At 57.5% G+C, this 12,229-nt stretch overlaps 1 protein-coding gene across 1 annotated transcript in view; it reads right to left on the bottom strand.

Moving 5' to 3' along the window:
* Positions 1–5,442: 5,442 nt before the first annotated feature.
* LOC133113938 (nascent polypeptide-associated complex subunit alpha, muscle-specific form-like) overlaps positions 5,443–12,229 on the bottom strand; it is a 34,936-nt gene continuing 28,149 nt past the window's right edge. The window contains exons 4-5 of the mRNA XM_061223098.1: positions 9,436–9,596; positions 5,443–9,100 (exon numbers count right to left, since the gene is read on the bottom strand). Of these exons, the coding sequence (XP_061079082.1) occupies positions 6,459–9,100; positions 9,436–9,596 (2,803 nt within the window). The 3' untranslated portion in view covers positions 5,443–6,458. The remainder of the gene's footprint in view (positions 9,101–9,435; positions 9,597–12,229) is intronic.

Genomic DNA, 12,229 nt, shown 5'->3' on the forward strand with positions numbered 1-12,229 from the left:
ACCACTCCCGACCCCTAGTTTAAAAAAAATGCTGCCATCAACTTAGAAATAAACAATAAACTTAATAAACTGAGACCATTCCACATTCCCCGCACAGCAGTGTAACGGCAACACCTGGTATTTCAGGCACCAGTGCGCCAGCCAATCGGAAATCTGGATGAGATTCGCAGAAGGAAAGACACCGATGTGAACTGGGAAGACCCAAAATGATGAAAGTAACGCAGATAGGGACAGATCGAGAAGCCAGAGCGAGTCACTGGGGAAGATGGAGGCAGAGACAGGAACAGTGGGAAGTCCCCCTCTGCCTCATCGTTCTTATCCCTTCAAAAGGAATGGGGTTTTAGGCAGGTCTGACATACCCTTCTGTGTCATGGCCACTTTTCTCACACACACACACACACACACACACTCTCTCTCTCTTCTCTCTCTCTCACACACACACATTCTCTCACACACTCTCCCTCTTTCACACACACATACTCTCACACTCACTCACTCACACACACACACACACTCTCTCTCTCTCTCTTTCTCTCTCACACACACACATACACACATTCTCTCACACACTCTCTCCCTCTTTCACACACACATACTCTCACACTCACTCACACACACACACACACTCTCTCTCTTTCTCTCTCTCTCACACACACTCTCTCTTTCTCTCACACACACACTCTCTTTCTCTCTCTCACACACACACACACACATTCTCTCACACACTCTCTTTCTCTCTCCCTCTTTCACACACATACTCTCACTCACTCTTCCTTGCTCACACTCTCTCCCTGTCTCACACACACGCTCTCTCTCACACACACTTTCTTTCTCACACACACACACACACACTCTCTCCCTCTCACACACACACACACTTGCTCTCACACACACACACTTGCTCTCACACACACACACACACTCTCTCTCTCTCTCTCACACACACACATTCTTACAGTTTTGTTTCCATTCAACAGTCTTTCAGGCATGCTGCTTTCTCTCCCATGATGACATCATCGGTAACCGCGGAGACCCATTGAGACTGACAGACCCAGGAAATTGGGTCATGGCTTTGGAATGTACAGATGCCCCAATCCCCCCCCCCCTCCCTCCCTCCTCCCTCACTGTGCAAAGACCAAACAATGCAGCCAATGCGCTCTTCTCCCGTCTTTTTTCGGAAGTCTGTTCAAGTACATTTTGATTTAAAACGTAATCCTGATAATAATGCAACTCGTACATACACCAGTGCTGCCGTCTTGTCCTCCTTACGCTGTTGTCCATTTTACTGTAAATGCCACAGGACTTCAGTACTGTGTGCACCTCCTGAAGCCGTCCAAGTTCTCAATGTGTGCAATGCCCCGAATCTTTCTCTGTCCAGCAGCAATACAACTCCAAAGTCTGGAGTGAAAACAGAGTGAATGCATAATGTTATAAATAAAGTCTATCCAAGTATTAATCTGTTGAAATATGATTGACTTACCTGCTTGTGAACCATGTTTTCATCTGGCCAGTGACCATTACACCAGCGGCAGTAACTGCAGACGGATGTACATTGATTCAACACCCTCCAGAAACACATATTGATCGGGACGGTTTAAATGCATGCTCGATAGTGGTGTAGTTTTTCATCACCCTCTTTGATTGGTGCGTCGCAGTGGTCTTGACCTGCGGCCACCAAAATGTATCGACCCGTTTTATGTATTCTCCATAAATTCTGTGAATTTACCATGTAACGATATCGATTACGGGACACTGCTGTTTGGTTTTCTTAACTAATCGACCTTCAGGTTCAAACTGTTAGTGCATTTCTGCGCGTTTGGCTGCGTCCCAATACTCTAAAACTGTATCCTCCATCCTTCCACGACCACCACTCCTGTCCGGGGGAAGAGAGGATATTCTTTAGAGAATTGGGACACACCCGGAGCCAGAACAGGATATGACATCAGTGGGCGAAACCCATTTTGTTCTAATTTGAGTCCGTTGCCCTTTCAGTAGTGATGTCATTGGTTCCTACAGTGCGAGTAATTGACAGCACTGTGCAGATTACAACAGTGTTACCAATGACCAGCTCACACCCACACAGATCAACACTGGTGAGTCAACCAATACCAGTTTGTCCTATTAACATTAGGCAAATTATGGATGACGTGATTTTTTTTTTCCTATATTGCCAATTGCATACTCAATTATTGCAGTCTTTCATTATGTTTTTGACGGTAAGCTTGTGGCTTTTGTTATATTAATGTTACATGGACATCAGGTTGCACATCGGATTTGTCATTCAGAGATCGTTATTGTTCAATCAGTGCACAGAATCATGATTCAGTAGAATTCAGCTCTGTGCAGTGTAAGGTGGTTTAGTAGACTGCAGCTGTGTGGAGCGTTTCAGAATGCAGGTGAGTGTCATGTTAGAACGCAGGTGAGGGTCATGTTTTAGAACGCAGGTGTGTGGAGCGTTTTAGGACGCAGGTGAGTGTATTGGGACAGGTGAAGTGTGACGTAACTCAGTGTGGTTCTACTGGTGCGTACACCACTCCTGTCAGGACGTTGGATCCGGGATAAAAGAGGGGCGTAATTAGAGTCACTCCCGACCGTGCCGTGCTCATGCAAGCTCAGAATAATGTGCGTCACCAAAGAAACACCCAGAATAGTGTTCAGCTGTAACACCTTGTTCAGGCGCGAGTGGCCTCGCAAACTCCGGAGGTGCACGAGATTCTGACTCAGAACGGCATTTATAGAAGACCTGGAACTCCGGAAACTTCTGGAAACACCAGTGTAGTGCAGATGCAGTGGCATGCGGTGAGCGGTGTGTGATGTCAGAGCTGCGGTGTGTGATGTCAGAGCTGCGGAGTGTGATGTCACAGCTGCGGAGTGTGATGTCACAGCTGCGGAGTGTGATGTCAGAGCTGCGGAGTGTGATGTCAGTGCTGCGTCTCCAGCTCCACCACAGTCCAGTCCCCCCGGGGGAAGCCGCCCCAGCCCTGCGGGGAGAAGCTGCTGACGGAGGTCACGGTGCCGGACTGCAGGGCCAGGGGGGGCAGCAGGGGGGGCCAGGCGCTGGTCTGCAGGGGGCTCAGGGTGCCCCCCACCCCCCCGGGCAGCAGGAGCAGGGGCGGGAACCCCTCCCCCGCCAGGAGCAGGGCCTGGTCCACGAACTCCTGCAGGACCTCCGCCTTCCTGTCCCACCGCAGGTCAGCTGGGACGGGCCGCGGCCTCCCCCCCCCGGGGGAACTGGGAGCGGAGGTGGAGCCCCTCCGCTTCCCCGCCCCACCTCCCTCCTCCTCCTCCTCCTCCTCCTCCTCCTCGCTGGTCTCCATGGCCTCGTAGATGGTGCAGAGGCCGGACGGCGAGAGCTGAACGGCGGGCGGGGGCCTGTGGAGCTGCAGGTGGAGCAGCTCCCGGTGCTGCCTCTCCGCTTCCTGCCGGCGCCTCTCCACTTCCTGTCCGTGCTGCCCCTCTTCCTGTCCCCGCCTCTCCGCTTCCTGCTCCCGTTGCCGCCTCTGCCTCTCCACCTCCTGTCTGCGCCGCTCCACTTCCTGTTCCTGCCTCCGCCGCTCCGCTTCCTGTCTGCGCCGCTCCACTTCCTGTTCCTGCCTCCGCCGCTCCGCTTCCTGCCGGCGGCTCTGCTCCTCCCGGCGGCGGGCGAGCTCCTGGCGCAGCTGGATGCGATGCAGCCGCAGCTGGTGCTGCTCCAGCCGGTGCAGCTGCGTGTTGGGCGTGGCCCGGAAGCTCCCGGGGGGCGGGGGCAGGTCTATGCGCCGCTCGTTGGGCAGGGAGGGGGCCGGCGGCGGCGGGGGGGGCCCCCGGTTTCGGACCCCGCTCCGACGGCCTGGCGGTCCACGCGTCGCCGTGGCTACGCCCTACGGGACCGCCGACGTCGCCCGGGACGTCCCCACGTGTCGAGAGAGAGGAGAGAGAGGAGAGAGAGGAGAGAGAGGAGAGAGAGGAGAGAGAGGAGAGAGAGGAGAGAGGAGAGAGGAGAGAGGAGAGAGGAGAGAGGAGAGAGGAGAGAGGAGAGAGGAGAGAGGAGAGAGGAGAGAGGAGAGAGGAGAGAGGAGAGAGAGGAGAGAGGAGAGAGGAGAGAGAGGAGAGAGGAGAGAGAGAAGAGAAGAGAGAGAGAGAGAGAGAGAGAGAGGAAGAGAGAGAGAGAGACAGAGAGAGAGAGAAGAGAGAGAAGAGAGAGAGAAGAGAGAGAGAAGAGAGAGAGAGAGAAAGAGAGAGAGAGAGGGACAGAGAGAGAGAGAGAGAGAGAGAGAGAGAGAGAGAGAGAGAGAGAAGGGAGAAGATACCCGGATGGGTTATGTAACGACAAAGAAGAAAGTAAGTGGAGGTACAGGAAGTGGAACAGGCTGAGGACCAAGGCTTGAGGGTCATGTGACACCACCACAATCCACAAAGGGCAGGGACAGACACACGGACACAGAGAAACGGACAGACACACAGACACAGAGAAACACACACAGACACACAGACAGACACAAGGACAGACACACAGGTGTGGCTTTGTCTTAGCTGGTAACTGGTTGGTACTGTAGCGCCCATACAAACACACGTTGGATTGACACTGAATCTAACCTACTCCGTCTAATAAAGATGGGAATTTCATCAACACGTTACGTTATTTGGGGGGGGGGGCGCGCGTCTCCATGGCAACAGATGAGCGAGCGAGCAGGTGAGGAAGGGTGAAGAGGAGGACCACGGAGCACTCTTCTGTCCCGAGGAGGGAGGTGGAGGAGGAGGAGCAGGCCGGATGAGGAGAGGGGGCAGGCAGGTGCGGGACAAGGAGTCTTCTGTCTGGGGGTGGGATTCCCCGCTCAACCCAAATATGGGTTGGACCGCGCGGGAGTGTGCGCTGCAAAGAGGTGGGTGCGCCTTCACCCCACGGTGCTGTCCAGATGTGAGGAGCACGAGGGGCGGGAGGCGGGGAGGGGGGGCGGGAGGAAACGGACTCCAGAGCAGACAGGAAACAGGAAGTCCACCCTGATGATGGACGGGACACGCGAGGGGGCGACACGCCTCCGCGGCGGGCACGCCGCTGGGACACGGACGGATCCGGGAGGGGGGTGGAGACGGCGGGACGGCAGAACCGCGGGGCTCAGGGCTTTCCCCCAAAATCTCACGCTTTGTAACCCCACGTAGAAAGTCCAGGGGTTCAGAAGGTAAAAGTCCTGCCCTGTGTTTCCTCTTCCTAAAAACACAGCCCCGGCTGATTTCACTCATTAGTTCTTCCTCCCGGCTGAAGAATTGTGCTTATTAGCAAAACCTGACGACTGGAACTAAATACTGGGCAGGACTTTTACTTCCTGGGCCTGGATACTCCACCTGTTCGGTACCCAGAGGGAAGACGTGCTCGTGACTGTAGTTCTGTGCAGGACATGGGTGTACATTTTCACCAGTTCTCTTAACTACATGAACATAATAAATGAACAAACGACTGCAGTAAGACACCTTGAAATGATGTTTAATGTAATTTTGGAGAAAAAAAAAAACAAAAACACTTTTTTTTTTTTTGTTAAGTGATGACCATTCATACTACTGTTATTATTATGAACAATGCATACTGTTAAAAGCTGAGACAGGGAATTGTGCAAACTCTCCACAGAAGCTCTGATTTACTTTGAAAACCCAAGACTTGCAATGCAACTCCCTCCCAAGCCCTCCGCAATAAATATGCGTCTGGGAACAGAAAACAGCATGTTAGATATCTACTCTTTATTTAAAGCTAAACTGGTGGCAGAAATTAAAAAGAGGGGGGGGGGTCTAACCCTATATCTGAGGGAGGGAGAGATTCTGGAAGGGGGGGGGGGGGGGGGGGAGACTCGGCAGGACAACGGGGGTCTGAACAAGTCAATGACGAGACAAAAATAAAACATACAAAAAAATCCATTAACATTTGTTCGGTAAAAACAGTAGGATAAATACACAGGTAAGAGTCCATTCCATTTTTTTTTTTTTTCTTTTTTTTGAGCTTTGCCACAAGAGACCTTTTTTTTTTTTCCTTTTCTTTTTTTTCTTCCTTTTTTTATTTTATTTAAGAGACCAGTCAATCCATGCCAGTTTCGGGACCAGTGAATAAGCAGTGTTAAAATCTAAATAATAAAAAAAAAAAACAACTCTAAACGGTAAATGGTAGTAGCTATGGTACATACAGGAGTTTAAGTCATATGCTTATAATCATGATGATGTCATAGTGTTATCACAAAGGGGGGCGGCAACGATACACCTAGAGTTTAGTTTTTTTTTTTTCTTTTTTTTTTCCCACCCCATTTCTCTCATCTTCCCCTCCTTCTACATTCACCCTGCCTACTTTCTAACATGGACCGCACCCCGCCCCGCCCCGCCCCGACCCACCAACCAATCCCCAAGCCACCACCCGGAGAACAGAGGAACCAAACACAGGGCAGGGTTTCGGCGGGTTTCGGGGTTTTCGGGGCGGGGCAGGAGAGTCGTGGAGCGGACTATACGTTACCTTCCAGAAAGTTCTCAGTCTTATCGCAAATGGCGGAGTAGTAGGGCGGCTGGGCGTCCGGGGCGTCGCGGGGCGGGTGCTGGGTTTCGGCGGGGTCCCGGGGCTCCGTGGCCTCGCCCGGCGGGGCGTAGGCGTCCCCGGGCTCGGCGTCGAGCGGCAGCAGGTGGACGGGGGCGGCGGCGGGCAGCGTGAGCTCCTTGATGAGGGAGGGGTCCTTGGCCTCCTCGGGCAGCTGGTCCTCGTTCTCCAGGGAGAAGATGCCGGGGCTGCGGCCGCAGCTCTCCGCCGCGGAGTGGGCGTTGGACGTGGACGTGATGTCGAAGACGTAGGACGCCGCCGAGTTCCCCGACTGCGGGGTGCCGCCGTCGTCCTCGTCGCCGGCCTCCCCGCCCGGCGCCTCCCCCGTCTCCTCCAGCGCCGACAGGCCCCGCCCCGGCACGCCCCCGCGCCCGCGGGCGTCCGACTCGTTGATCTGCATCTCCCCCTCGGTGTCGCTGCCCGCCTCGTCGCCCGAGTCGGACGGCGAGGGCGTGGAGGAGGCGGGCGCGGTGGGCGGGCCGCCCAGGACCTCGTCGGCGGGGAGCGTCTCGGCCTCGGCCTCCTCCTCCTCCTCCTCTTCCTCGCCCCGCTCCAGGTGGATGCCCAGGTCCTGCTCGGCGGCGGCCTCGGCGGGCGGCTGGGCCCGGGGCAGCGGCGTGTCCTGCTTGCCCTCGGAGCGCGACTCCACCCCGGAGCTGCTGTCGTAGCCGCGCAGCTCCTCGGGCGTGCTGGTCTCGCTGCTGCTGCGCGCCGCCAGCTCCCGCCCGCTCAGCGTGCTGGACTGGGACAGGCCCACGGCCGGGGGGGGCAGGGGCGGCGGGGACGGGCCGGCGGGGGGCTGCGGGTCGTCGGCGCGGGGCGGCAGGAGGAGCGGCGGGGCGCCCAGGTCCAGCCAGGCCTGGGACGGCGGCGTGGGGATGGCGGGGTTCACGGCCCAGGGGTCGGGCCGGGCGGGGCTGAGCTGCGGGGCCGGGGCCCAGGGGTCGGCGAAGGAGCGGCCGCTCTGCGCCCAGGGGCCGGCGGGCGGGACGGGGGGCCCCGCGGCGGCGCGGTTCAGGTTGTCCAGCCGGTCCTCGTCGGCGAAGTCGTCCTCGTCGGCGTTGCCGTAGCTCTCCAGCCCGCTCTCCGTCACGCCCTCGCTCGCCATCTCCACGTCTTCGTCCTCCTCCTCCTCCTCCTCCTCCTCCTCCTCTTCCGCCTCCTGGCGCGCCCGCTGGCCCCGGCGCGGGTCCTCGGCCCGCTCCGAGCCCACGTCCATGTCGTACACGCGGTCCCCCTCCTCCTCCTCCTCCTCCTCGTCCTCCTCGTCCTCGTTGGCGGGGATGTCGGGCACGGTCTCGATGTCGGGGGAGCTGGCGGAGGCGCCGTCGCCCTCCCCGCCCTTCAGGCTGGTGTCGCCCAGGTCGTCCGTGCTCTCGGTGCCCTCCAGCAGGCCGGGCGCGCTCAGCTCCGACGCCCCCTGCTGGCTGCCGCTCACGTCCTCCGAGTCGAGCTCCGAGAGCAGGGCGCCCGCCCGCCAGGCCCCGCCGCCCAGCCCCGCGGAGCCCGCCCGCGACTCGTCCGTGGGCTGCGTCCCGCTCATCTCCGACACGGACACGCGCTCCTCTTCCTCGTCGTCTTCGTCGTCGTCGTCTTCGTCCTCGTTGATCTCCTCCTCCGCCTTCTCCACGGCCTCCTCGCGCTCCTGGCTCAGGGAGCGGAGGGCGGCGCGGGTGAGGTCCGCGGGCGCGGCCGGCAGGGCCTCGACCCGCGGGGACAGGGGCTCACGGTCACCCCCTGCTGGAGGGCTGGCGCCGCGGTCCTCATCGTCCCACGGCGATCTCAGCGTGCTCTCGGACGGGAGTTGGGGAGCCGCGCTGGGGGAGGGCGGGAGCTCTGGGGCGTGATGGTCCAGCAGGGCCGCGGGGCTGAGCGGGGGCAGGAGCGTGGGCCCGGGCGGGGAGGACGGCGGGGACAGGACCGTGGTGCCCAGGACGGGCGCGGAAATGGCGAAAGGATCCACCGGGGGGAGGTCGTCCACCAGCGGCGGGGCGGAGGGCACCTCGCCGACGTCGCCCAGGAGGTCGACGGGCGTTGCCGCGGGGACGTCGGCGAGCGGGGGCGGGGCCTCCTGGCCCGCCGGACTCACGCCGGACTCCGTGGGCGGTTCGGCCGCTACCATGGCGACGGCCACGGCGCTGATGGCCGCTCCGGCTCCCGCCAGGATGCCCAAAAGCCCCTCCGGGGTCGCCGCCTCCTTCTCCTTCTCCTTCTCCTTGGCCGCGCCCAGCTGTGCGGCCTTGGGGCCGCGCTTCACGGGCATGGGGGTGCTGCTGCCCACCGCCTTCTTGGAGCTCGGGGTGGAGGCCTTCGGCGTGGAGCCGGGCTTGGCCGCGGTCGGCCGGGGACTCGCTGCGGCGGCCTTCACCTCCGGCTTCCGGGCGGGCTTGGCGTCGGCCGCCTTCCCGCCAGGAGCGGGCTTCTTCAGGGCGGAGTCCGGCTTGGCGGGCGTGGCGGCTTTGGGAGTGTCCGGTTTGGACGCGCGGACGGGAGAGGGCCGAGCCGGGGTGGCCAGCGGCTTCTTGGCCGCCGGGGTGGTTGGTTTGCTGACATCTATAGTGGAGGAACAACAACACAGGTTAGAGTGAGCGAGCATGCGAATACGTCGTCGTATCGGACCGTCTAACGCACATGAACGGTATTAAATGTGCTGTTGGAATGGCAAGGTGGTGCCTCTGCTGCCTCACGGCAAGAAGGCAAGTTTGAATCCTTTCTGCATGACCCTTTAAGACCCTTTAAGAAATTCAGTATGTACCCTTAATTCTCCAGTATGTTCATGGAGTCGGTATTCTCAAAAACAAAACAAAAATAATGTTATCGTAGGATCGGATACTCGGTCTTTAGACTTGTCTAACACCTCACGATGCTATAACCTGAGGAGCGGATACCTTTCTTCGCAGGAGTGGTGGATTTAGGTGGCTGCGCTGCAGTGGTTCGGCCAGCAGAGGGCGCTGTGGCCCCCGGTCTGGAGGGGGCCGGTTTGGCTGAGGATGCGGTCTTTGTCGCGGTCGACGTGGACGTGGGGCGAGTCGCTGGAGCAGTGGCTGGCCTGGAACAACAACAAAATAAACAGATAAAAGATCTGCACTCCGAGTGCTAGGACAAGGGTTCCTGGCAAAAGAAAACTGAACTCACTAACCCAAAAAGCCTTACAACTCTGTATAATAGCTTATATTACTGTGGACAATCAATAAGGCGTTGAAACACCTCGATATCCCCGGAAACGAACGCGCCCAAGGACCAGCTCTTTCGGCCATAATCCACTCCAAACCCGCGCGGTCAAGAAGGGATTCGTTTATACAGTTGGTGGACGTGACCTTTTCGGGATAATTCCCAAAAATGTCTGAGCTGGCGTTTCAGCAGCCCGGCATAACTTCCAGTGTAACCCCTTCATTCAAACAGGCCTGCTCCCTCCGAGAGCCCTTTAAGGCACGGATATATCAGGCTCCAAGCAGCACAAAACCCGGCAGATACCGTGGATCCTCTAGAACTTGGGGCCGAGCACTCTAGGATGGTCTGGAACCCTTTTAGGCAGGAACACCAAGCTCCAAGCAGCACACGCTAAAATACACCAAAAACCTACAGATACCGTGGCCCTCTAGAACTTGGGGCCGAGCACTCTAGGATGGTCTGGAACCCTTTTAGGCAGGAACACCAAGCTCCAAGCAGCACACGCTAAAATACACCATAAACCTGCAGATACCGTGACCGTCAAGAACATGGACCGAGCACTCTAGGATGGTCTGGAACCCTTTTAGGCAGGAACACCAAGCTCCAAGCAGCACACGCTAAAATACACCAAAAATCTGCAGATACCGTGACCCTCAAGAACTTGGGACCGAGCACTCTAGGACGGCCTGGAAACCCAGGCGGAGTGGTCTCGGTGGATCCCGTACACTGTCGCATTAGCTCACACCCAGGTCCCACTGGAGTAATGCTGTGCGAAGCCACGCCCTGTGTTTCTCTGTGGGTGCCGGTAAGAGAGGTTTGTGACAAAGAGAGATAGAGACCCTCCATTAGCACGTTAGCAGTAATACTGTACCAGCCTATGCCCTGTGTTTTACGGTGTGTGTGAAGGTAACAGAGGAGTGTGACAGAGATATGGAGATGATCTGTTAGCACGTCAGCGCTAATACTGTACTAGCCTAAGCCCTGCGTTTCACTGTGTGTGAAGGTAAGAGAGGTGTGTGCCAGAGAGAGATGGAGATGATCCGTTAGCACGTTAGCAGTAAAGCCGGACTATGCTATGCCCTGTGTTTGTGTGTGTGCGTATATGAGGCAGTAAAGGAGGCTGTGAGAGAGATGGAGCGAGCACTGAAGCCCTGAGGCACTGCTTAGTCATTTCTGCTGAACAGCTCAGGGGAAGGAACCCGGGTAGAGAGGGGGAGGGAGGAGAGAGAGAGATAGAGAGATAAAGAGAGAGAAAGAGAAAGAGGGAGCGAGCAGGAGAAGAAAGTATAAAGACAACCATTTATCAAGAACCCCTCATCATCCCCCATTTAACCCCTCAACTTCCTCTTCACAGGGGAAGGAAACGCAGTCGGTCACCCCCAAACTCCCCGAGTCACCGCCCCTGGCTCGCCCCAGGACCCCCTGGCCCTCCCTGTTAATGACGGGTTGAGTCCTGAGTGGCAGAGCCCCGCAGGTGTAATGGCACAGAGACGCTCACTCCAGTTCCTGCCTGGAAAACTGACCTTTCCAGAGAGCCGGAGACGATGTCAATCTGCCCTGCAGACTGTGTGTGTGTGTGTGTGTGTGTGTGTGTGTGTGTGAGAGAGTATGTGTGTGTGGTGTGTGCGTGTGTCCTCGTTCTGGAGCCTGTGACTGGTAACCTACATACACTGTGAATGTGCCATTGTGACCTCCTTAATCTATACTGCCTACATAAGGCTAAATTGAGAACTGAGAGTAAACCACTGACAAACAAGACTAGGTGCATACGCAAGCACACACGCACACACACACACACACACACACACACACACGCGCACGCACACACACACATGCCCACACGCCATCAGCCCTGGCTGCAGTGCATGAATGGGATCAGATCAGCACCCTGCCACAGAGTGGGGAAGAGAAGAGAAAGGGATAGGCAGGAGAGAAGGTGCCGGAGGAGAAGAACAAATGAATAGCCGAGAAAGGGAAAGACAAGAACTGAAACTCAGTGAGTGTACCCCCCCCCCCCCCCCCCCCCCCCCCCATCACAGAAATGGGCACCCCAGAACATTGTCTCAATGACGGAGGCACCGTGGAGCACTGGCGCTGCGTATTCTCACCCAATTACACCCCGTTACTCTCTCCAGTGTCACCATCCCCCCCCCCAACACCAGTGCGTCAACTGCATTATGGGAAACGTAGTACGGAGAAACGCAGTACGGAGAAGAAAGGTCAGAGCAGACGCATTGGAAACGCATGCCGTCGCCACGGTTACGGCATAGCCGGGCCGTTCCGCGTGTTTCCCGCGGCCGGCTCCGTTACGCGGGGAACTCGTGTTCCCGCCGCGGGGAGAGCGCTGACCGCGGGGGGTTTCGGTGACGGGCTCCGCGCGCACCCAGCTGATCGGTTACAGTTACCGGCTGATTGGCCGATTAGGTGTCGGCCGATTGTCGTCGCGGCAACCGAGTCGGAGTGTTCGTGTTGCGGCTCACGTTCCGACGTTTCCGCACAGCTCGCGTTAGG

The sequence above is a fragment of the Conger conger genome, chromosome 16 (genome assembly GCF_963514075.1).
Source record: "Conger conger chromosome 16, fConCon1.1, whole genome shotgun sequence".
Taxonomy (NCBI): Eukaryota; Metazoa; Chordata; class Actinopteri; order Anguilliformes; family Congridae; genus Conger; species Conger conger.